The sequence below is a fragment of the Cyprinodon tularosa genome, unplaced genomic scaffold, assembly GCF_016077235.1.
Source record: "Cyprinodon tularosa strain WSP-4 unplaced genomic scaffold, ASM1607723v1 ctg788, whole genome shotgun sequence".
Taxonomy (NCBI): Eukaryota; Metazoa; Chordata; class Actinopteri; order Cyprinodontiformes; family Cyprinodontidae; genus Cyprinodon; species Cyprinodon tularosa.
The window spans coordinates 107,005-131,763 of NW_024039549.1; the positions used below are offsets into that span (position 1 = coordinate 107,005).

General features: G+C 36.7%; 2 protein-coding genes across 4 annotated transcripts in view; one reads left to right on the forward strand and one right to left on the reverse strand.

Annotated features, from left to right (window-relative positions):
- Positions 1–212: 212 nt before the first annotated feature.
- Positions 213–11,002, reverse strand: wfs1a (Wolfram syndrome 1a (wolframin)). Of its 3 annotated transcripts, none has more exons than XM_038271015.1 (12): positions 10,903–11,002; positions 9,773–10,276; positions 7,190–7,266; positions 5,465–5,609; positions 5,197–5,370; positions 4,927–5,007; positions 4,720–4,844; positions 4,503–4,622; positions 4,157–4,402; positions 3,795–4,073; positions 3,271–3,434; positions 213–3,168 (listed from the first exon to the last, which is right to left on the reverse strand). In XM_038271015.1, the coding sequence occupies exons 2-12, from the start codon at positions 10,269–10,271 to the stop codon at positions 1,977–1,979; spliced, it is 3,102 nt and encodes a 1,033-aa protein (XP_038126943.1). In that variant the 5' UTR covers positions 10,272–10,276; positions 10,903–11,002; the 3' UTR covers positions 213–1,976. The 3 variants fall into 3 exon arrangements, with proteins under 3 accessions (XP_038126943.1, XP_038126944.1, XP_038126941.1); XM_038271016.1 differs by having other exon boundaries at positions 4,927–5,004; positions 7,190–7,269; XM_038271013.1 differs by having other exon boundaries at positions 7,190–7,269.
- Positions 11,003–13,773: 2,771 nt separating this feature from the next.
- Positions 13,774–24,759, forward strand: part of crmp1 (collapsin response mediator protein 1) — a 29,385-nt gene continuing 18,399 nt past the window's right edge. The window contains exon 1 of the mRNA XM_038271021.1: positions 13,774–14,299. Coding sequence (XP_038126949.1) covers positions 13,949–14,299 — 351 coding nt within the window. The 5' untranslated portion in view covers positions 13,774–13,948. The remainder of the gene's footprint in view (positions 14,300–24,759) is intronic.

The window sequence follows — 24,759 nt, forward strand, 5'->3', positions numbered from 1 at the left end:
GTGTTTATCTGAATCTGGCCATCTTTTATATTTAAAGTAGGGGGAAATACTGTGGCTCCGTGGTTATCTAAACCTAGCATACGTCCCACTGACTATCTGTCTAACAGGTTAGAATATTTTATATTAATTATGCTTTTAAAAGTTTAGTTGATTTCACCAACTATTTACGCAGCTAAATGCATCTTTTCCTTTTAAAAAGATAGCTCAACACAAACTGTTTTCAGACCTTTATTTCTGCTAATAATCATGTCTTCTGCAAATATGTAAGGAAACCAAACTGTTTAAGACAGCAATTGTACTTCAGGCTAATAAAAAACAACATTTTAATATAGAAACGTCAGCTTAGTAAAATGCATATTTAATACCTGCTTCCAGGATGCTATATGAAAATGTATTGTTAATCTGACAAAGACCCATCATTGGAATGTATATTCCAATCTATGTAATATATAAAGGTATATACATTAATAGAGAATAAATCTCTCAGTTGGAGAGATAAGTGGCATCTTTGGATTACAAAGTCTTCATATTAAACATTAACTTTAAGGCTTTTTTTAAACAACTTTCCTCCTTGTTCTACTTTGTACTTTATTCTGCTATATGATTCTCAATTAAAAACAACAATTTTCAGCATACAAACACTGTATTGTAAATAGACACAATATATGAAAGACAATATCAAAACATACAATAAAACAAGCAGCATCAACATTGATTTGACAAGTTTAACCTTTCCAAGCACAGTAATTTCATGGCAGCATATGTATACACCAACCATCTCTGTTTCTCCAGAGGTTTTGAGGCTTTGAACTACAGCACATATTAAAAAGGAATATTCAGGGTTGATACAGTTAGAAATACATTTTCATCATGCACATTTATCATGCAAGTTTGTAAAATTAATATTTGATAATTAATAAAAAAAATACAGTTCTTGCTTTATTCTGGTAAAATAAAACAAACTTAACACAGCAAAAATTATTTTACAGAAAACACAATTTCTGTTCCAGTAAAAGTAAGGCTGTTATGTTATGTATGTTATGTTTTTATAAATTGTATCAGCCTAATTAAAGTTAACAGTTATACGACAGGTGATTGCAAACGTTTCTCTGTTGAAGTAAATATTAAGATTTGCATGCAGTTGTAATTGATTTTGCTTTAAAATTAATGCTAAAATAAACTTCATTACCTGTGGATGTCACAGGAAAGATTTATGCAACATTGTTGGAAAATTGGCTCTATGCACAACTCAACTACTTCTTTGTTTCCTGTCTTTATCTACTGGATGAACAAATTAATCTTGGATTAATCCATTAGAAAAAGCATAAAAAGTAGAAAAAGACAGGAAACAAAGCAGCTACCGTACATTCAGGAAGTGGTGGAGTTGTGCATGGAGCCCATTGCAAACATTTGATGTCTCAATCACCAACCCATAACCATATTTTCTCTTTGGAAATCAGAGGACAGACCAGCTGACATTGATGAAACAGTGTTGGCTAGCATAGACTTTTTTTCTGCAAAAGAAAACCTAGCTGAGATTGTTATAATACAACAGATCAGTTGATTAGTTTCAGTTTTTTAACTGTAAGAAATGTGTTTTATAATCTATTTTTAACTTAAAGGCGACAATAACCATCTTGGAATTAAATTTTTAAATGTTCTGTGATTTACCCACAGTGGTCAATAATTTGGATTCTTTAAAGAGTCACATTATTTTACAGTAGAAGTGTCTGAAGAGTGTTGAATAAGATTACATAATATCATCCCTGGGTCAGTATTTCAGTTGCATCAATTCTATTGCAATACTGAACATGTGCAGTAATTACAATGCATTACATTTGCATGATTTAGTAATTTATGCTCCATCCATCTACAAGTTATATGTTCAATTGGTTTTGAACATTCTTTACAAGAAAAGGTAGTTACAGAGATTTCATCAAGTTCTTATAATAAGATTTGGTGTTTCCTTCTTCACCTCAAGTATGGATTTTTGCTGATAGAAACGGTGAGAAGAAAAAGTCAAAAGCAAACTTCAAGGCTTTAATTGTGGTACGCCTGAAGTCTCTCTCAATCTTCACCTGCCGGCCTCCAGTCAGCCGTGAGGAGGGGCAGTCGAGGCAGTGGATAGCCTTAAGCTCAAAGGCTGGAGCCTTTGTTCCTAAACGGCCGTCCAGCTTAGTACTGAACTCCACTATGTTACCAGGTCTCAGATTAAGCAGAACTTGTTTAAATTCATTGCTAGCCATTAAGATTATATCTTTGGCTGGATCCCCTAACCCTGAACTTCCATCCTGGATAATACCCACTGTCACTTCAAATCGGTAGCTGTCGAACCGCTTGACATGGCAGGAGTGTTTGGCTAAAGCTTTTACTTGACACAACTCCTCTTCTTCTTGCATTTGAAGCAGCGTGGCTAGAGAAACTGAAGCCGACGAAGAACTGTTTGTTTTTTCTGCTACTGAGTTGTTTGCCAGTGTTGTATTCTTTGGCTCACACTTGGGATATGTCTCACCATACAAGCAGCGCATCCAGTCCCCAATAAACACTGGCAGTATGTTAATGACAGACTGTGCTCCATTTTCTGTCTCAGCAATGCGGGTGTGCCTAAAGCGCCCAGTCCAAGTGACTCTGTGTCCTTGCAGGTGGCTACAGAAGATCTGTGTCTGGGCCATGCCTTTGCTCTCCCATGCTGGAGGCCCACAAATCTGACTGTACTGGTTCCATGTCAGGGTGGAGTTGTACACCTTCTGTCCTTCTGCATGGTATACATAAACTGAGAACAACAAAATCACCATGGAAATGCAGAGTAGGATGAATTTGACTGGACCCCAGTGCATCAAGGAGCGGAAAACATTCAAAATAGAGGTGCTGAACCGTGTCCAGAGCCGCAAAGTGACAGGGATTGCACATATCACGAGGGTCACAATCACCTTTGTCAGCTCTAGCTCTATGAACCACTTGAAGATCTGGATGAACAGCATGGTGGCAAGGCCAAAAACCAGAGCAGGAAGGGCAAACAGGAACAGAAAGTATGCGACGCAGGTACGGATTAATCCCACGGCAGATGAATTCTGGAGGAGGACCACTGAAAATTCACACCACATGAAGCACACAAGGTATGGAATCAGAAAACAGTACGTCCCCCTAAATCCACGAGTTCGTGCCATGCTGAGAATAGGAAGAAAGAAAAAAATACAACATGGATAATTAGTAACTGAAAACCAGCTACTACAGATTAATGGCATCAAAGTTTAGTTTACCAGCACTCACCTGAAAAACAGGTAAAACAGGTAGACATATAGAAGGCAAGGGATGCTGAGCTTCAGAACCACAGATTCCCCCAGTGGGATTGTGGCAAATGTATGTCCACAAAACCGAAGTGTTGTCATGTTCTCTGGCAGAAGTTGAGTCAGGCAACACAGATTCGAGGCAACCTAAAAAGGATGAGCAATATTTTTCTGAGTAAAATAACAGTACTAAATATTTCAATTAACTTTTACTTCACATTCTAGTTAACACTGGACTTGAACTGGGCCATTCTAAGGCATGTTTGGATCTATATAACTTTACATTGTAGATGTAACTCCAGGTTTGCAGTTGTTTAGCAAACTTTCTTTATTCTGATGACTGATTAATCACAGCTCTTTATGATGCTTTTTATGTACTAATGTTCTCTCAAAGCATTAGAATTATACAATCAAGTGAAACAAAACTGAAATATAATGCAGGATCTGCTTTTAAAGGTCACACATAAGAAACACTAGCAGTTCATTATCTGTCCTCATTTATGATACCTCTATGAACATTGCCTGACGTGCATATGCTGCTGCAGCCGGGCTAAGGCTGTAGTAGCTGAGAGCGGTGAAGAATATGGCCACAGTGGAGAGCTCAGAACAGGGGATCCATTTCTTATCAGCAACGGGGAAGGAGAAAATGACAAAGAAGACAGAAATTATAAAATAAACGTATTGTTCCAGGTTGTTCCAACCGAAGTTGGTCTCAGCCTGCTCCACGTCAAGACCCGGTTCAAAACGAGTCAGCAGAGTTGTCAGGGCTCTAAAGTTCTCCCATGTCTGGAACAAAGGAGCAAAGGTTCAGTCATTTGATTTAAAGAAATATATACTTCCAACACAAAAGAGGAAAGCTTTAGATTAACCTTGCTGCTCTGGAATATCCTCAGAGTGCAGATAATCATGGAGACAAAGGACAGGTAGAAGACAAGCAGGGGTATAACAAAAGCAAACAAGTCAACAGTCAAGTTGCTGATGAAAAAGAAGAAAATGAGCGCATTGACGTGCTGTGTGGGGATGAGAGTGCTCAACCACTGAACTCCGGCCTTCGATGCCCAGTCAAAGAGATGCTCCTTCATCTCTATTACTGCATGGAGCGGGTATTGCAGCGTCTGAGGTTGAAAAACAGAAAGTAAGAATGGGAGTGTCATTTTCAAACCAAAAAGACAGAGTATAATTGATCAGACAAATACATTCTTTCAGTCATAATACCATCAAGTGTGACTTCATGGCATTGGCCTGGTCAGCGTCTGGCATCATCCCACTGTAACCAAAGCTCCAAGAATGTTTCCGGGCTTTCTTATGTTCTTTCGGGAGTACCTCTGACTTGTCCTTGGACACATAACAACAGGCGACTTCGTCATTACTTAAATACTACCTATAAAGATATTGATAAAATAAATTGCAGCATTACCTTTCTATCACTCACAGACTGGGAGGGGTGCCTAGTTTTCAATGTGGACTGGCTGCCATTTTTAGGGGTACTAGGGACAATTCCCTCTGCATACATTTTCGTCATCTCAACAAAGTCATCCAGGTCCACCAACTGTTTGGCTGTGAAGTTTATAACAAGTAATTACACAGAAAGTCAGACAGCACTTTGTAGCTTTTCCTTCTTTTTTATTTGTATACCTACAGTCATTGCTGACCATGCTCTCTAATACTTTCTGAGTTTGGCCCGAAGTTGGGGCAAGCATTCTGCTTGCTGTGCCCCCTGCTGATGAGAAATATCCAGAAAGTTGATGAATGGATGTTGGCATGTAATGGGATATTTGTCAACAGCTGCAAACATTGCCTTAAACTAAAGCGTGTTATAGCAGGAAGCAGCACTCTGAGAAGCATGTACCATATCAGACACAAGTGGTTTCACAATGTAAAATCTGCCGTAAATATATCCGTCACCTACCCTGGACTGAATTGACCTGGCTGACATTCTGTAGAAGCTCAGAGACAGCCACCTTCTTCTTCCTATCCGGGTTGAGTCTCCAGTACATCATCATGGCTGCTTTGCGTACTGCCAACTCAAACTTACCCTCCTTAGACAACTTGCGCACGTCAGCCTCATTTTCTGGTGTTATACCTGGCAGAAGATAGCAGAGTGGTAAAACTGCTAACAGAAAAAAAGAAACAATTTGAATGATTTTAACCCATTCACTTATTTGAAAGATTTTTACCTTTTTTCTGAATCCAACAACGCTGAAGAAGTCTTGCAGCAGACTTTCTTCCCTGTTTGGCTGCTTTGATTAGCCAGTTAACTGCTAGGTGGTTGTTAAAGTCTGGGTCTTTTTCTTCAGCAAGGATCAAAAAGTGCTGACCCAACTGAAACGTAAGTGGTAGGGGTGGAAGTATGGAGAATGTTTACAGGTCATTGCTTCGGTTTATTGTTAAGTTGTACAGAAAAGGATGGATTTAAATTTCTATGACAGGTTTTCTGACCTTAACATAAACTACACTACATTTACCCTTTAAACTTTTCCATTATCTGTCAGAATGTATTATGAGACTCAAAGTCATTTTCAGGGTTTTTTAAATTAGTGGCCCAAGACAATGTAATGTAGTAATAGGTATCAATTAGTAAATGTGACCAATTGCTATCAGAAGTCACCATATTATTAGAGTCTATTTAAGTTTTTCTGTGTGGATTGAAGAATCACATAATTGCATATAGGCCTTATTATTAGCAATAGCTTTAAAGATGAGTGTGTGATTGAAAGATAGGATTCTGACATCTGGCACATCTCTGTCGGCATGCACAGTAAGCAATGACTGCATGTTTGCAAATTTACTGACGGTTACAAAGGCACTCCCAAAACTATAAATAATGGATTCACCAAAGATTGTATTACTTAAATCTCTTTGTGACAACAGATTTGTAACTTGCTTATATTTTTAATGTGAAATGTGAAGAGGATAATTTATGAAGGATAATTCAAATATGTCTAAGTTTACAGCGGTGTACAAGACGCTGCAAAAGAACTGTGGCTGTTTCAATTAATTTCATTAAATGACTACAAAACCCAGAATCCTATAGTCCCATTGCTGAGTGTGATTCTGTCTTGGTTAACCAACAGGGGCAGCTGAGCACTCCTGGACATATCAAATGACTGTTTTCTAATCTTAACCATCTTCACATAGCTTTCTTCTAACACACTTATTATCAAAGGTGGCCACTGCTGTTACAGGAGCTCTGAAGCAGATACATTATAATGTCTATGGATTACCAAATATTGTACATAATGTACTAAAAACCAACCAAATTTCACAGAGTAATAGTAAACACTAGTGTCTTACTATGTATATCTTATTTTGCGATATGTCTGACTTTGGAATTCAAGTCCATTTCTTTTTGTACATCGTAACAAGCAACATCATGAAAGATCCATAACAGCAGAAAAACACATTCCATATCATCTGCAGTCCCATGTTATGTTTTGTTAATGACTGAAAGTGTTAACAACTTGTGCAAATTCAGAATATTTTGGAAAACAGATCATGTCTCTTAATGATTTATCAGCAGGGCAATGTGTTATGTAGTAAACTGGAATCCAGGGATCATTTTGCGAGCGGCAAAAAATAGAAATCCTGCAAGACTAAGTCTTCCACCCAGACTGACAACAATGCCACAGTGTGGATGTGTGTTTGTGTGTGGGCGCTCCTGATTTGGAACATTTCACTATCAAAATTGAGGACTGTTTGATTGCTCTCAATTAGATTTTTGACTGAAGAATGATTTAGCTTGTATTGAGGTTAGAGATAGATATGCATTAATAATGGTTCATCTTTAAAGATATTGTTAGGGTTGAGGCATAGATAGGGTTGAAAGTGACCAGACATCAATGGAACTCAATGCAACACATGGTCCTAAATACATATAGAAAATAATGAGTGTTTGTGTTCACCTGGGTCTGAGCCCTTGCATCACCCGTGTTGGCCTTCTCCTCCATCTGCTCCAAACTCAGCTCTACTTCTGGTTCTTCTTCTCAAATGGCAACAGACAAGGTTAATTGGCATTAAGATCAATTAATTTGAAGCAAACCCATTTGTTTACATGTCAGAGTGAAATAATATCTTCTAACAGTGTTACTAAGATTGGATTATTTTGCACTCACATTTAAGTTAAAATGCAGTCCTGACGGACACAAACCTTGTAACCCAAGATCCAAAAGAAGAAAGGTGGAGTAAATGTAAACTGTGAAACTTTAAACACGTCTGCCTGCCTGGTAAACTATATGCTGACAGAATTTAAACAATTAAGCCACTTAATGAACAGACACTTTTAATGTCACTGCAGTACTTGGTAATTATGTGAACTGATCCTGTGCCCGATGTGTGCTTTATCACAAAGGTTATTTTCTATTTGTAGAATGGTCTTTTGTATAAAGCCCATAACCAACCCTAAGAGTCTGCATTTAGGTTTCACTCCTAGAATCTTCAATTATAAAAAGGTTTAGGCATTGCAGCCTTTAAATTATGGTTCAAATCATGAACAAGGCTACCTTGAGCAACATTTAGACAGTATTGTCTCACTGAACACGTGTGGGTTCTGTCCAGGTATTCAGGCTTCCTCCCATAGTCTAGAAATATTCATGTTAGATAAACTGACCAAATTATTGTTAGGTGTCAGCATGATTGTGCATTGTATGTCCCATGTGTTTTAAGCTGCCCTGTGATGGATTGTCTAGGCAAAATACTGACTGATAGGGAACCTACAGTACACCTTAAGGTGTCAGGTTTCTGTTTCTGTTATGTTTTTCTTGTTCAGTTTGATGTTCAGTTTTGCTTTGTTCTTTGTTCCACAGTTTTTCATGGTTTAATTCTTATTTTGTTGTGTTCCTTGGGTTTTTCTTAGTTACCTTCTCAGTCTTGGTTCTGTTATATTTTCTTTTGAGTGTTCAGTTTTGCTTCCCTCCATGTTTTATAGTCTCAGTGGTTTAATTCTTTTTTTCAGTTCTCAGATTTTTATTTGTTGCCCTTTGCTGCCCTCTTGAGTTCTCCTTTTTCACTTGCTCCTTGTTTCTGCTCTGCTCACACCTGCTCCTAATCTGCTCGTTAACCCTCTCTTTGTTTCAGTCTCCTACAAATACTCTCTCTGTTCTTCTTTGCTGGGTCCTCGTCAAACCTCTTCAGTCTTCCTCCACTTTGTCTCTCTGAGCCTTCCTCGTTGAGTTTGATTACCTGATGTCTCCATGGTTTTCTGGTTTGTTTTCTTCTTATTTTTTCATGTTTTTTATTTTTGGACTCCAGGTTTCATGTTTGTTTTTTGGACTTTGTTTTCATTTTGGATTTTGGATTCTACGTTGCCTGTTTGGACTTTGCTTTTTCAGTTTCCCCTTCATTAAAACAACCATAAATTCACCTCTGCCTGCCTGCCTCTGCTTTTGGGTCCTCAACCCTCAAACAAATCCTGACATAAGGGGACTAAGGAAATGAACGAATGGACATTGGGTACAAAGGAAACACTAAAAAATGGTTTTCATTCTTGTTTTTCTTTTAGTCTGAGTCTGAAATAATTTCATTTTAAGGGTTTATTTTATTCAGTTTAATTTGTTTATCAGTTTTATTAGTGGTGTAAAGTGGGATTCTACTTTAATCCCAATGCCTTACTGTGGTTATCTTTGAAACTAGATGCATGAAAAATTGAATGATTTGTTGGATATCATTTTGAATAGTTTATGATTTTTTTTAATCTCTAGCTTTCTGTAAAGTATTCAGTATTTAAGACATTTGTAGTTGTATAAATGATATCGATTTAGGGTTCTCTAACAATTACCATTTAGTTATTATTCTGATTAGAGTGTGTTTTATGCAACACTTGAAAGTGTGCTACTTTTCATGCTACGAAATTCATTTAGATCAAAGTTTTTTTTATTGCATGTATAATAATAGCTACTTCTGTAGAATTTTAATGAATATACTTGAACAGTTTAGACTTAAATTTATTGCAATGGAAAACTTAAGAGAGACCATCAGGGCCTTTTTTCCCGACACCCTCAATAAATATTGTTTTTGTGAGGGAAATTATTCCAGTAACTACTGTAGCATAGACATGTAGAAATACGATGTTCAATTTTATAATTGATAGGACATTTTAGTCTGCTGTATGTATGTATAATAGCCACTGAGTCTGCTGTACTCTGTACTATTCTGAGGACAATCTTTTTTTCTTCAAACAAAAATAATGAGTAGTGAGTTTTTCTTTAGGAATACTGTATGTTGTTGATTTAGACATGTGCAAATATTGGCCAATTGTTGTTGAACAATCAATAACAACATTTTATTCTGTAAATATTACCAAGGAATTATTTTACCAACTTGCGTATGGCTTTTCAAACATTTTTAAACAAGTTACAGTAGCATAGCACAAAACGTCATGATAGCCCACGATGGGTTTTTAACCTTCCCCTTATTACAGAAATTGAAATATCAATCAGCATAGCTTTGCCTGTAGATTTATCTCTTCATCACTTCACATTGATTCTTACCATCCTCATCCTCGTCTGCATCCTCTTCCTCTGCTCTCCTGAGTCTCTCCTGCATTATTACCCTCTTGGCTACAGAGGCAAAGTTGCGTTTAGTAGAGGCAGCTCCAGAGGGTGATGTGATGGATTCAGTCATCGTGTTTGAGCCAGGACTAGGTGATGGAGGAGAGGCAGATCCGAACTCCAAAGAAGATGACATGTTGGAAGAGGCCAGTTGAGGTTTTTCAGCTCCTTCAGCAGTGAACTGCTTTGACACAGATGGAGTAAAAGGGACTGACTTTGATTTCTCCAAAATGACAGTTTGAATGGGTGATGAAGAGGAATCAGATATATTTCCAGGATTTGACTGAGAAGGTAACTGGTTAGGATGAGGTGGTGCAGTAGGGTTATTAGGCATGAGGGTAGAAGGAATCTGTCTGGAAGCTGAAGGAGGGGGTCCCCTCAGGACAGGGCATGAATCTGTAGCGTTGACAGAGGGTGCAGACGGTGTATCCTTCTCCATTTTTTCTAAAACACTGATAACAAAACAGCGTTAGATGGTTTAATTAGATAACTACATTATATTTTTCAGTTTCAAGTTTAGAGTCAATGTATTAAAATAGCAGGAATATAGAAAAGTTAAATAGTATAAGTTGTTCTTGAAAGTTTTTTTTTTGTCAAAAATGTTTTGCAAATCGAACAGGTTCTACTTAGAAATTAGGGAGGTTAATAACCTGTCAAGAAAATAACCCAAGCAGGGTACAGTAATTTTCAATAATGAGATTTTAGCCTCAGATTGAAAGTAAATTTTGAAAAAGACAGCCTTTAAACAAGTATTGATTTATTTTCATTAAGCTGCACAAATTTTAATGTTGATTGTCATGTTTTCTATAGCTGTAAGTAGAACATCATCACAACTAACATAAATAAATCGTTAAAAAACCATAAGGCTGTATTTGATTATCTGTAAAATGTGTTTCCATTCTGGAATTAATTTACTGAAATCAGTTGAATGTTTAATAACACTGAAATTTGTTGTATCGCTCTGTGGAGCTTTTGGTTTATAATACTTAACAGATGAAAACAATGCAATGTAAACTGCCAAACCCTTCACAGAAACTGCTGTCACAATGTCATAAAACACACTTACTTACCAAATAAGCAGACACGAAAACCCTCCTTGATTCAAAGGTTTCAATCCATGCCCAGTCAGTAGAAGAAGGGTCCCAGTAATAAGACACTCACAGGCTGCTGTCAGACTGGTCTATAAACAACACCACAACTTCATGACCCGCCCACTCCTAAAATAGGCCCACTGTTATTAGCAGGAGCAATAAATAGTAATCAATCAAAAATATTTCTTTCATCGATAATAAATCCTGTTAACCTGTTTTGTGAATATAAACTATATAAACAATCATATGAAGTATTGTTTTTTTTTTTTTTTATCTGACATTTTCACATTTCACTTGATTTTCAAGAAAACTAAGAAAATTACAGGAAAGTTTTGGGGACTGTGGCCTGTTGAGTTCTAGGATTTAACATTTTTGCAACAATAACTATACAAGGAGATTTCAAGGTTTCAGGTTAAAACTGAATTTGATTAAGTGCTGTGCTCACCCATGTGGCACCAGTGGGGGGAAAACTGTTGATGTTCAGGAGGGATTGGATGCTTGCACATAAGTAACTGTTTTTAAACAAACAAATGCTTTTTGGAGGGTTAAAAACCTCCACAATTATGATGGCTTTATCTTTTAGTATTAATGCGCTACCAAGTTACTTTGAGAGGCAATACACTTTTTCTGAATATATTAGGTAATGTTAATGAGAAACACTCTATAGGAGGGAAAAATGTATTTTTTGACCTACTCTAGAAATGAACAGGATGGCAATTAGGGACCTGCTCATTGAAATATGTAAATACAGTATATCTCTCCTATGTAAATGGATTAACAAAACATAAAAATGAATTCTAAAACTTTTATAGTGTTGTTTTCTCTTCTAATAAATAAAGACAACCTTTAGATAAAGTATAGACTGACAGAGAATTAAGCTCCAAAAAAGAAATGAGGAAAATAATGAATGCAATAATAATACAGAACTGACTTAATTCATTACTTTTATGAACACTTAAGGAGAGGATTGCTACGCTAGGCAGCACGTCTCATAAAGACATTCAAATCTAACATCTCTTCAGGGATTTTATAGAGAATAAATACACAACAGGTCTTGTTGGACTGGCTGGATTCCAAGACTCTGTGGCTTCCTTTTCCTTCTTCAGTTTCTTTTGCACTGTCATTTTCTCTCTCGGACTCTCCTTATCTTAAGCACTTAAATTTGTATAACTTTCATCATCTTCAGTTATTCCTCCTGCTGTTGCACTTTCAGTGGCCTCCCTCACCTTTGACCGTCTGGTTTTATCTCAGTTTTATTTTCATTTTCCAAGGAAATATGCTGGTGAAGATTCTCAGTCATCCAGGTCATAGTCATTCAAAAAAAAAAAAAAAAGACAGAGGAGTCAGTGGTCAATATAGGTCAGAGTCAGCATATTGAGAAAGAAAGCAAATATGTGGTGGGTGTATATGAGTGTCTCCATGAGGGAAGGTTTTATGGTAGGCAATAGACAATAAAGAGTACTACAGGTTAAGAAGAGCTTTAGGTTTCATTGATTGTATATTGCAGAGTCTTTAGTTATTTTCTTTAATGTTCGATTGCCTCTGGTTTTCCCTGTGAAACATAGATCTGCATTATGATAGTCTTAAATAAGAGGCTTCTCCAGATCCAGTGCAAGACAAACCGCTACAGAAGAACCTTCTGTTCATCAGCTATCAACACCTACAACATCAGTTTAAAAAATAACCTATGTGTTACTGTAACATTTAATTTGCCTTGGGGAGTAATAAAGTATTATTGAATTTAACTGATTCTTCTCATAGGAGGTGAGTTGATTTACAACTTTATGAATTTCTCATAAAGTGGAACTAATTGAATTGAGTTTGCTGCGTCCCAAATAGTTTAACTTATCATTAGCTTTCAGTGATTCTATATCTTTGTATGTAAATAATTTATCCAAAGCCCAGAAGGTGAATATCATAAGGCTATTTTAAGGAAGATAACATCAAAGCACCTCAGTGCACCTAGCCATCAATATATGGTCAGAAATATTTGGTTCATTAAATCTAACCTTTAGCATGGAAAAACAAGGTTTTAAGTGACACTGAATGTGGAATTTTTGATAGTCTTAGACAATGGGTCTAAATAGAACTGCTGGTTAATAGAAGTCTTCACAAAGGGGAGTGGTGGACTAACGGTTAGGGCATAGAGCTTGAAATCCTGAGTTTCTGAGTATGAGCCCCACTCCCACAGACTGCCACTCTGGGTTCCTGAGCAAAATCCTTAACCTTAAGCTCCCCAGCACCCTACAATGACAGCCCACTGCTCCCCAAGTGGATGGGTTCATTGCAGAGGTAAACTTCTCCAATGTGAAATCAATAAAGTTCAATTACTATTATTATAAATATATTGCATTAAAATGTTTTTCATAGAGAATAACCAGCCAGTTTACTCAATTGTTTGGATCCAACCCCAAGTATTAGGCTTGATTCAAATAGGAATCAAAGCAGCAGAATTGATTGAACTGCACAAAGTGCCTTGTTATAAACCATGTATTATATTATGTATTTATGTTTACTATATAAATAAAATCAATGGATTCTAAAACTGAATTTGATCAATAAACTGCACAGAGAGATTTCTAATTCAATGTGGAATTGCCTCTTGAATGAGCTTGATCTGCTCTTAACTCACTAAAGCTCATTTTTGTTTTCTTTTTCCTTCAGATTGTGTACTCATCCAGAAAGCATATGAAACAGCAGCATCCCCCTTTTAGCTCCCAGATGTAGGTTAAGGATGACACATGCTTCTTTAATCTGCACATCCCCCACAGTAAAAGAGAGAACCAGACCGCGATTGCTTAATTATCTCCGGTGGGTTATTAATTAATACACTGAACTTAGAAGTCCTTTTAAACTGAAGCGCTACGTTATAATTGGTGTGACAGAAAAGGAATATATTCTCGTTAATTTCTCATCTCACGGCAGTAAATGAGTGCGCCTGTCTGAGGAGGCGGGACTGTGACCTGCTTATTGACGTAAAACATCAGAACTCTCCTCGTCGATGCAGACCGTATAAGCCACCATCATGTCTGACTGCAGGAGGCAGTGGAACCGGGAGGATGAACTGCCGGTTTACCTCGCGGGTCCGATCAGCACTGGGCCGAACCAGCGGAAATCCTACGGGATGTTCAGCTCCGTGGAGGGGGCGTTCGACAGCAAGACTATTGACTTCGACAACTACGCAGTGGGCCGAAAGGGGAGCCGCACCCCGAGAAGCGGGAGCCGGGAGAGGGTCTTGGACACCAGTGACCCTGTGGGGAAGACGCCTGGGGAGGCTAGAGAGGGTTCAGGGAACAGCCCAAGTGGGGATGCAGAGGATGCTCGGAGCGGTGTGGGAGTGAGATTCTCATCAGAGAAGGAGAGCTCCAACGGAGAGGTATGGCGATTTTTTTTTTTTTTTTTTTTTTTTTTGGCTGCGTTCTATTAAATATAAATGTCGAGCATTTAAAAGGCCTAGGGCAAAAACACATCTTATTGCGGCTTGAGACAACCTGCTCTCGATCCTACTTGGACCAGCAATTTTGTTATGAAGAAAGTAAAACTGGAATAGAGTATATGAGGTCCCAATTAAACTGCATAAATATAAACCCTTTTTTTGATGTGTGTGTGTGTGGGGTGGGGGGTAGTGGGGTTAGGGTTGCAGTTATTTAAGTTGATGCCTGCAGGGTTTTTAGGGGGAAAAAAAAATCTCCCCTCGAAACGATTCCAGCTGAGGATCTAGGTGCTGAAAATGTGGTGCTGAAATGGACAGCGACACCACATTACCTCCTCTGTCTGTTCTGCCAGACTGGACCAACACCAGGCGAAATTAGATGAACATGTAATGTAAAAAAAAAAAAAGTATGCAAGCCGCACATTTTCTGGGTCTGAATAGACTTTGTCTAAATTTGCATTTCTTAAGAGTTATGTTAATAGGTTCCCGATTTAAAAACTCTTTAAAAGTAAAAAAGTATTTTGTGTATATTAACTTGCATCTGAACTTTAAAATTAGCTAATGCAAATAAAGAGAGGAAGTAAGCCATGCATTTCTTCCTTTTAACAAGATGACTAAATAAAACTTAGAATGGCATGATTGTTTTTGTCCCAACATTTTCTAGAAACTTTACAAAATAATCATTCTACACTTTGGTGCACTTTTTTTGGTTCATTTTTTTGGTAACATGCCCTCACATCAGCACTTACCCCATTGGATAATATATCAGTGATGCTTTTTTCACCCCTCTGGATGCTGACCTTGTGTCTTTAACTACTGATACACTAACTAAGCACATATGATTTTCATACCCAAATTTGATTTTAGAAATGAAAGGACCTTTAAACATTTATTGTCATTTATTACTAAAGGACACTTCCATCTTGGACATATTTCAACCTAAGTACTACATGCTATCCTTTTCCCATTTACCTGCAGTTATTATCATAAACATAAACCTGTAGGGCTTCATGTAAGTGCAGTTGAAACGAAAACTCGTTATCCATCTTGCTCGGTGACCAGTGGATATAGAAAGACTAGATATAGAAACACTAGAATCCACTAGATGTGGTGGATTGGAAGGCAACTCCCCCAACATCTAGTGGTTGTCCCACAATGCTAATTGTTTCTTTCAGTAAATTAGCTCATAGTTGGCTCACTAAAAAACTGAATGCAAACTAACCAAGCACAGCTAAATGGAAACCTTGGGATCAGTGGTGGAATGAACTAAAAGTGATCCCCCATATTAAATGCTGCTCAGGTCCTCATTCAGTCTGGGTCCGGCTCTGCTGTCAGGTGAGGTAGCTGCGTGGCCATATGCGTGCAGCTCTATGGCAAGCCAAGAAGGTCATATTTCGCATTGAATTGTCGCGTTAAGATTGAAGTTAACCCGCAAAAAACGCGCGTTCTCCCGAGATTACGCCGCTTTTTACGCCGTCTTTTACCAACAAGCGCCGCCTTTTACGCGCGTCATGATAGTACCGCAAGACGCGCGTTAAATACGCGCGTTGTGTCGGTCAGAACGCGCGTTAAATACGCGCGTTGTGTCGGTCAGAACGCGCGTATTTAACGCGCGTTTTCCTAATATGATAATGATGTCCTCCCTTCTTTTCCCACAGCCAATGCATTTGAACTGGTTGCATCCAATCTCTGATCAAGGCAGCCAGACCAAGAAAGTTCAGCACAGATCTGCTTTGTGGAAAACTGCACAGACCTCAATGTTGCAGCATTGCCAGAATTCACTGCATTGCCGTTTCACAAAGCCTTAATTTTAGGAATATATCCACTACTTACACTTTGCTGTTATTTTGAATCCATTCCACGCCTATTTTCACGTAAAAACGTTTTGCATCAACATGCATCGCCAACTAATGTTTTGTATTCACAGGTATTAGAAGGAATGTTTCACCATTTAATACTACCGAGAGGGGGTGTGGTGTCTTAAGTGACCGCCTTCAATGCGATCCTTTTGCTTCGTGGCGGGTTCGAATCCGGCAGAGGCCGTCCGACTTTTCCCTTTATATTCTGTCTTGTCTCCAACCAAGCCCATTTATTTATTTCTTTTTTTCTGAGAATATAATCATAAATGTAGCCTACTTCACTGTTTTTGATCCATCACCATGCATTCTGTCATGTAAAAACTTTTTATATTGTACTAATAAAATGACAATAAAGGGGACACTTGTCTTCCAGAAAATTTGTCGGTCTGACTTGTTTTCTGTATATTTTCCTGCATATCACCAACCTTTTTCCATAATGCTTTATACAGCCATGGAGCAACTGCTGTTAAAATTAAATTAACAGGAACATTTCTGATTAAAAGTGTTATTAGTGCAATGAGAAAAAACTTGCTTAGTTGAGCCAGTGGAGGTTTGATGATCCCCATAGCTCATGTTCTCTGTCTCCTACATATACATATATATATATATATATATATATATATATATATATATATATATATATATATATATATATATATATATATATATATATATATATATATATATATATATATATATATATATATATATATATATATATATATATATTAACCACGTCACATAAATGTTCTTTCAGTCTGCAGATGGCGCCATATAACGGGTAGGCTACTGGCAGAGCAGCAAACAGGTGTTTGCACCAAAGCTGGGGAACAATATAGGCAAGGTGTGTCTCTTTTTCAAGAGAGAACTGGATACTGGATTCTTCTATCTTTTTTATTTATTATGAACTATTATTTATCTATTTCCCACTACCTTTGACCACTAGTCAATACCTTTACTTATGTGTACTAGAACAAGATCCAAATGTGCAAGAGTCTAATTACATTTTCATTGTGGAGTAGGAGACAAGGTATGGGTGCAGCACCTTCCATTGGGGGTGTATCCAGAAAACAGGTACTACGTTACTTAGATGTTACATTTAATTTTAACTGCAGTTGTTCCGTGGCTGCAGAAAGCATTATGAGCTTGGGAAAAGGTTAGTGATATGCAGGAAACATACAGAAAACAAGTCAGACAGACACATTTTCTGGAGGATAAGTGGCCCCTTTAATGTCATTTTATTAGCACAATGTAAAAAGTTGTTACATGACGGAATGAATGGCGATGGATCAAAAACAACAGAAGTGGGCTACATATATGGATTATATTCTTGATTAAAGGCAAGAGAGAATATCAAAGGCATAGGTTTGATTTCAGCTTTGGTAGGGACACTATTGGTCTTCAGTTTCATTGGTCTAATGTCATTGGTCCTTTGCAAAAAGATGCATACTCTTTTTTTTAATGCTTAATGTGAGCATCAGGCTTTGATGTGTTTAAAGAGAACAGCATAATTTCTTCCTAGATTAATACAAATCTTATAAGCACTACACTCACTAGATGCTGTTTAGCAATGTTTGAAGCATCACTGGCTCTGTTCAATGTGCAATTAGGACTTTTTTCCACTTTGAAAATGTTTGCATTTAAACTTACCAGTAAGACAGAAGGTAAATACGTTCCTATTTAACCAAATATAGTCTAAATATGCCTGTTATATGTTGACGTATCGTGTTTTCTTTTGAAGATGTATAATTGTGCAGAGGTAAACAGGTGAAATCCACTCTTATTCTAGGCTAAAACAGGCGAAAGCTTCTGACTGCAGTTCTGTGAAGAAGCAGGAGATAGTTTGGATTTTTGGAACTTGAGAAATGAAAGTAACCAAAGTTAGGATTTCTTTTATAAAACAAAATATTCTGAGTCAGACAGGAGTTCTGAAAACTGCTGTTGAAATGAGCAGTCTGTAATCTATCAACATTTCTGATTCCCTTTCACCAATATTTCTTTTCTATTACTGTTTTCCTTTTTTTTGACGGCAGTTCAGGTGTATATAAAAGCTTTTAATTTATTTTGTAGAACATAACAACACGAGAAGGATGCTGACGTTCTTCAATTTTTTTGTTTTCCACTTAAAAATAGTTCTATTTAATTGATTCTACTTCTAGAAATAGGATGAAGACAAACAGAGGAACTCTATTTACACTGATTCTATTTTTCTAGATTTCCACACAGTACATAAGTAAATTAGTACATTAATCTCTGGTAAATAATGCTTCAATCTGGCTGTTTATTTTGGATACTATTACATTACAGATAAGATAGTGTTATATTGTCTTTTATAATTGTTAAAAGTGATTTTATATTTGAATAAACTTTGGCTGATTCTTAGTGTTGTGTTTATAGATGATGCCACTAAAAAAGAAAATAGACATAAGGAGCTATTTAAACAGCAAGCAATATAGGATGATGATAAAAGGTTGTTACATTTAATCCTTTACTATTATAGACGCACTTGTAGAATAGAAACATTATATGATTGTAGGAAACAGATATAATGATGCAGGGCAGCCTCAGGGTGAAGTAGCTGCCCTTCACTGCTGCATGATGGAAGAAATGTGTTTGGAACGTTACCATAAAATAAGGGTTGAAACTAATGATTATTCTGCAAATTGATTAATCTGTTGATTATTTTTTTGATGAATTGATTAATAATCAGATCACCCAAAGGTTCCTTAAAGTAGATTTTTTTACGAAATGACCCCAGGTGAAACAGAAACGTTTCCTCTGGAGGAGTTCTGGATGGAGAATATTGACAGACTAAAAATTTTTTTTTTGTCCTAAATGCAAAATATTTACATATTTTTTCATAATCTTGGTATAATTCCTGCTCTAAGTGGGTCGCTCTATTGGCTTAAAGGCACATTTTAGTGGCTCTATACTCCAGTTATTGATTAATCAATTACTAAATCAGTTGACGAATATTTAAATTATTGATAGATGTGATTAATTGTTTTAGCCATAGAACAAATTTATGAAATGGGCTACATAGACTAACTACAGCCCAGATGTACAACTTGTACAGTGAAGTTAATATTTCAAAATCCTCAGTGTCAGTTCCTCTTATAGTTCCAGTGCACATGTAAATACAATACATTTATTTGCCGTCCGTTGAATGTATTATTTTGCATGACACAGAGAGAGCATATTAGATAAAAAAATAAGAGTGGATTTCACCTGTTTACCTCTGCACAATTATACATCTTCAAAAGAAAACACGATACGTCAACATATAACAGGCATATTTAGACTATATTTGGTTAAATAGGAATGTATTTACCTTCTGTCTTACTGGTAAGTTTAAATGCAAACATTTTCAAAGTGGAAAAAAGTCCTAATTGCACATTGAACAGAGCCAGTGATGCTTCAAACATTGCTAAACAGCATCTAGTGAGTGTAGTGCTTATAAGATTTGTATTAATCTAGGAAGAAATTATGCTGTTCTCTTTAAACACATCAAAGCCTGATGCTCACATTAAGCATTAAAAAAAAGAGTATGCATCTTTTTGCAAAGGACCAATGACATTAGACCAATGAAACTGAAGACCAATAGTGTCCCTACCAAAGCTGAAATCAAACCTATGCCTTTGATATTCTCTCTTGCCTTTAATCAAGAATATAATCCATATATGTAGCCCACTTCTGTTGTTTTTGATCCATCGCCATTCATTCCGTCATGTAACAACTTTTTACATTGTGCTAATAAAATGACATTAAAGGGGCCACTTATCCTCCAGAAAATGTGTCTGTCTGACTTGTTTTCTGTATGTTTCCTGCATATCGCTAACCTTTTCCCAAGCTCATAATGCTTTCTGAAGCCACGGAACAACTGCTGTTAAAATTAAATGTAACATCTAAATAACGTAGTACCTGTTTTCTGGATACACCCCCAATAGAAGGTGCTGCACCCATACCTTGTCTCCTACTCCACAATGAAAATGTAATTACACTCTTGCACATTTGGATCTTGTTCTAGTACACATAAGTAAATGTACTGACTAGTGGTCAAAGGTAGTGGGAAATAGATAATAGTTCATAATAAATAAATAAGATGAAAGAATCCAGTATCCAGTTCTCTCTTGAAAAAGAGACACACCTTGCCTATATTGTTCCCCAGCTTTGGTGCAAACACCTGTTTGCTGCTCTGCCAGTAGCCTACTCGTTATATGGCGCCATCTGCAGACTGAAAGAACATTTATGTGACGTGGTTAATATATATATATATATATATATATATATATATATATATATATATATATATATATATATATATATATATATATATATATATATATATTATATATATATATATATATTTATATGTATATGTAGGAGACAGAGAACATGAGCTATCGGGATTATCAAACCTCCACTGGCTCAACTAAGCAAGTTTTTTCTCATTGCACTAATAACACTTTTAATCAGAAATGTTCCTGTTAATTTAATTTTAACAGCAGTTGCTCCATGGCTGTAGAAAGCATTATGGAAAAAGGTTGGTGATATGCAGGAAAATATACAGAAAACAAGTCAGACCGACAAATTTTCTGGAAGACAAGTGTCCCCTTTATAGTCATTTTATTAGTACAATATAAAAAGTTTTTACATGACAGAATGCATGGTGATGGATCAAAAACAGTGAAGTAGGCTACATTTATGATTATATTCTCAGAAAAAAAAGAAATAAATAAATGGGCTTGGTTGGAGACAAGACAGAATATAAAGGGAAAAGTTGGACGGCCTCTGTCGGATTCGAACCTGCCACGAAGCAAAAGGATCGCATTGAAGGCGGTCACCTAAGTCACCACACCCCCTCTCGGTAGTATTAAATGGTGAAACATTCCTTCTAATACCTGTGAATACAAAACATTAGTTGGCAATGCATGTTGATGCAAAACGTTTTTACGTGAAAATAGGCATGGAATGGATTCAAAATAACAGCAAAGTGTAAGTAGTGGATATATTCCTAAAATTAAGGCTTTGTGAAACGGCAATGCAGTGAATTCTGGCAATGCTGCAACATTGAGCTCTGTGCAGTTTTCCACAAAGCAGATCTGTGCTGAACTTTCTTGGTCTGGCTGCCTTGATCAGAGATTGGATGCAACCAGTTCAAATGCATTGGCTGTGGGAAAAGAAGGGAGGACTATGGCAAGCCGTTTTAACATAAATTCGGTTTCGTCTGACTATCCATAATTACGTTCCAAATATCTTAAAATACTTTTTGACTAGACAAAACCACATTTTGACTATCCGGAACAGTAATTTAAGATATCTCTATTTACAATCTGATTAGGAAGAATAATAATTCAAGATATCTTCAATCACATTTTGACTAGTCAAAATTCCTTTCAAGATATCTCAAATTACGTCACCGGATTCCTCATTTAAAGCGTCACACATCGGTAATTATAATTTAAGATATCTCGAACGTAATTATGCCTAGTCAGTATTACAATTTTAGATATCTGAAGTAAGAGATTGCGTGTAAGCCTCTTATTGGCTGTACTAAGCTGTTCAAACAATTGCCTGAAGATTCAATGGTGCTGGCAGTTTTGGACAAAATTGTGAGAAAATGCCACAATATCGAAAGAGTTTTTCATTCTGGGTTATGTGGAGAGCGAGAAAAAAAGCATTCTTGAAGAATGCTTGCGGAATTTGCAAAGAATTTCTGATCAACTTTCTGCCGACACACACAACGCACTTAAAACGGCTTAGAGGAGCTGAAAGTGTTAATATCGACCCATGTCCGATCTGAAACAATGAATATTCGGCAGCCCGGGCCGGTTCAGGTAATAACCAGATGCAGTTTTTAATACTGTGGTAAAGCTTTCTGCCTCTTCGGAAATTATAGTAAAGCCAACTAGCTTTTGATTTTGACTTGCTAGACGGCACAAAGCATTACAGCACCCTCCTTCAGCTCCTCTGAAAATAAAAGCGCACCTCCGCTTCATGTCTGATTCACACTTAGATTTTCTTTTTATTTTATTTTATTGAAAAACAAATTCAAAATACTATTTCAAACAGCAGAAAGGTACAATTGAACAGATGCAATCCATAATGGTTTTTATAAGATAAAAAACTATAAACTTAAACAGACAAAAATTTTTAAAGAATCAAAAGGAAAAAATAGAAAAAAAGAAAAACAAAATAAAACAAGTAACACAGGTTTAGCTAAAGTACACTGCTATAAAATCTGAAGACCTGAAGGATTCTTTATTTTACAGTAACTTAAGTCATGAAAAGTTTTGCTTGGAAATTGGGAGACATTTTAAAAAATCTTCACTTGTGAATAAATCATTTTCCAATAATGAATATAATATTACATTAAAACACTTTTAGTAAGCTTGAAAAAATTCCTCTCCAGGTTATCATTCCAAAGTAGTCTTTTTCTGTAGAATTTCATCAATCCATCCAGTTCATGAAACACTCCTATAGCTTTAAAGAAACACTACAGAAAAAAAGCATCTGTTGACACAAATTGTTTTCCTCCACTTTAGGAATGCAAAGATCCAGAGACAGAGCAGGGGGTCAGTGGGAATCCTACTGCTGCCACCTGGCCCTGGTTTGTCCTCATGGATGAGGTATTAGGACAGAGGCCCTCTGTTAAACCCACCTGTCCTAATTGCCTCCATCCCTGAGGACACAACAGGGCCAGGTGCTGCAGAGGCTGGGCAGCATCAGGGTGAAGAGAATGAGGATGAGAGAGGAGGGAAAGGAGGAAGAGAAGAAGGAGTGACGAGTTGGTTGATTTAATGAGGGAGGATATGAGATGGCAGAGGGAGGCGGGAAAGGATGGACAGATTATTTCATTTATTGGAGAGGATGGTGGACAGATGTTGATTTTTTGTTTTGTTTTGTCTTTTACAAGTGGAGGTTCTGTGTTGCTGTTATTGTTACATTAAATTATTAAATTGTTTATAAAAGTTATTGTTATCGGTCTGTCTTTTAACCTTTTTACATTATCTGTTTTATCACTTCTTTACAATTTAACCCCTAGAACCCTACGGACCCACCGGTGGGTCCAGCTGCTACGTGACCTCGTAATTTTACCAAACCCCCAGTATTGATGTAAAAAACACATTTGGCACAGTTTGGTGACATTTTTGGATAAATGTGCCAAAATGGCCTCTCCGCCTAAGAAATTTCTCACTAATACCATTCTAAAATAAATATGATTCATCTGATTGAGTCCAAATTTGGTATATTTTTACATGGGCGTAGGTTTGCATAGGGACCATAGGGACATGTCCCTACCAAAATTTTGAACCGTCCTAATTGTCCCTACCAATAATTGGATGTGAGCAACATGTTTATAATTTACAGCAGTAGTTGTTGCAGCAGCAGTCCCTTTCATGTAGCAGCGCATGGAACTGTGCTGCGCTGTTTAACTCCACTCTCATTGGTTGTTCTGCCTTAAGTTCCGCCTTCTCTCTCTCTGATTGGCTGTTTTCTAGTCCGCGTGTGCTTGGAGCACAACATTGAAAATATATTCACACTAGAATGCAGCGGTTACTACAATTAATATTAGGCTACAAAACTAGTCCCAATTAAAAAAAAATGAATATCTTGTACACTAAAAAACAAAAACCTTTTTTTTTCTTTTATAAAACGAAATATTCTGAGTCAGCCAGGAGTTCTGAAGACTGCTGGAAAAATGGGCAAATAAAGGCTGTAAGCCATCAACATTTCTGATTCTTAGCCACAGCCAACTAAAAAAGAAAATGTGAGGATTTCCTTTTTACTGATATTAAGTTGATATTACAGTTTTCATTTTTTTGTTTTTATTTTTACAATTTTGATATAATAACTGATCTAAGTGGGTTGCTCTGTGGGGAAAGGCACATTTTACATTTATATTACTGTATGTTTTAAAGTCTCTATACTCCAGTTAATGATGAATCACGTACTAAATTAGTTGACGATTATTGAAATAATCAATTAATATGATTCATTTTTTTCAGCCCCAGATGAAATACATGAAATTGGCTACACAGAGTAACTACAGCCCAGATGTTCAACTTTTATAGTGAAGTTAATATTTTAATGAATGTATTATTTTGCTTGATACAGAGAGAGAATAGTAGGTAAAAATATAAGAGTGGGGTTTAACTCTGCACAATTCTATATCTTCAAAAGAAAATACTGTATTTACCTTCTCTCTTAGTCGTTCAAATGAAACCGTTTTTAAAGTGGAAAACAGTCCTAATTCCACATTCATCAGAGCCGGTGATACTTCAAACATTGATAAACAGCATCTAATGAGTGTAGAGCTTATAACCTTTTTATTAATGGAGCAAAATGTTGCTTTTCTCTTTTAACAATGAATTCCTCTTATCAGTACGGATACTCACATCGAGCATAAAAAAGGGCATGCATATTGCATAGCACCAATGACACCAGACTAATAGTGTCCCTACCAAAGTTCAAATCAAACCTACGCCCTTGTACACAACATTTAGATTTAAAAGTCTGTACTACTTTTTTGTGCTATAAATA

Bases quoted from the DNA above. Each gene is read 5' to 3' on its own strand.
- wfs1a (XM_038271013.1), bottom strand. From the start codon at position 10,271: ATGGAGAAGGATACACCGTCTGCACCCTCTGTCAACGCTACAGATTCA. The intron at 5,610-7,189 runs GTGAACACAAAC...CTTACGTTTCAG, and splicing joins ATGCAAGGGCTCAGACCCAG to TTGGGTCAGCACTTTTTGAT. The intron at 4,074-4,156 runs GTTAATCTAAAG...CCTTTGTTCCAG, and splicing joins GGATATTCCAGAGCAGCAAG to ACATGGGAGAACTTTAGAGC.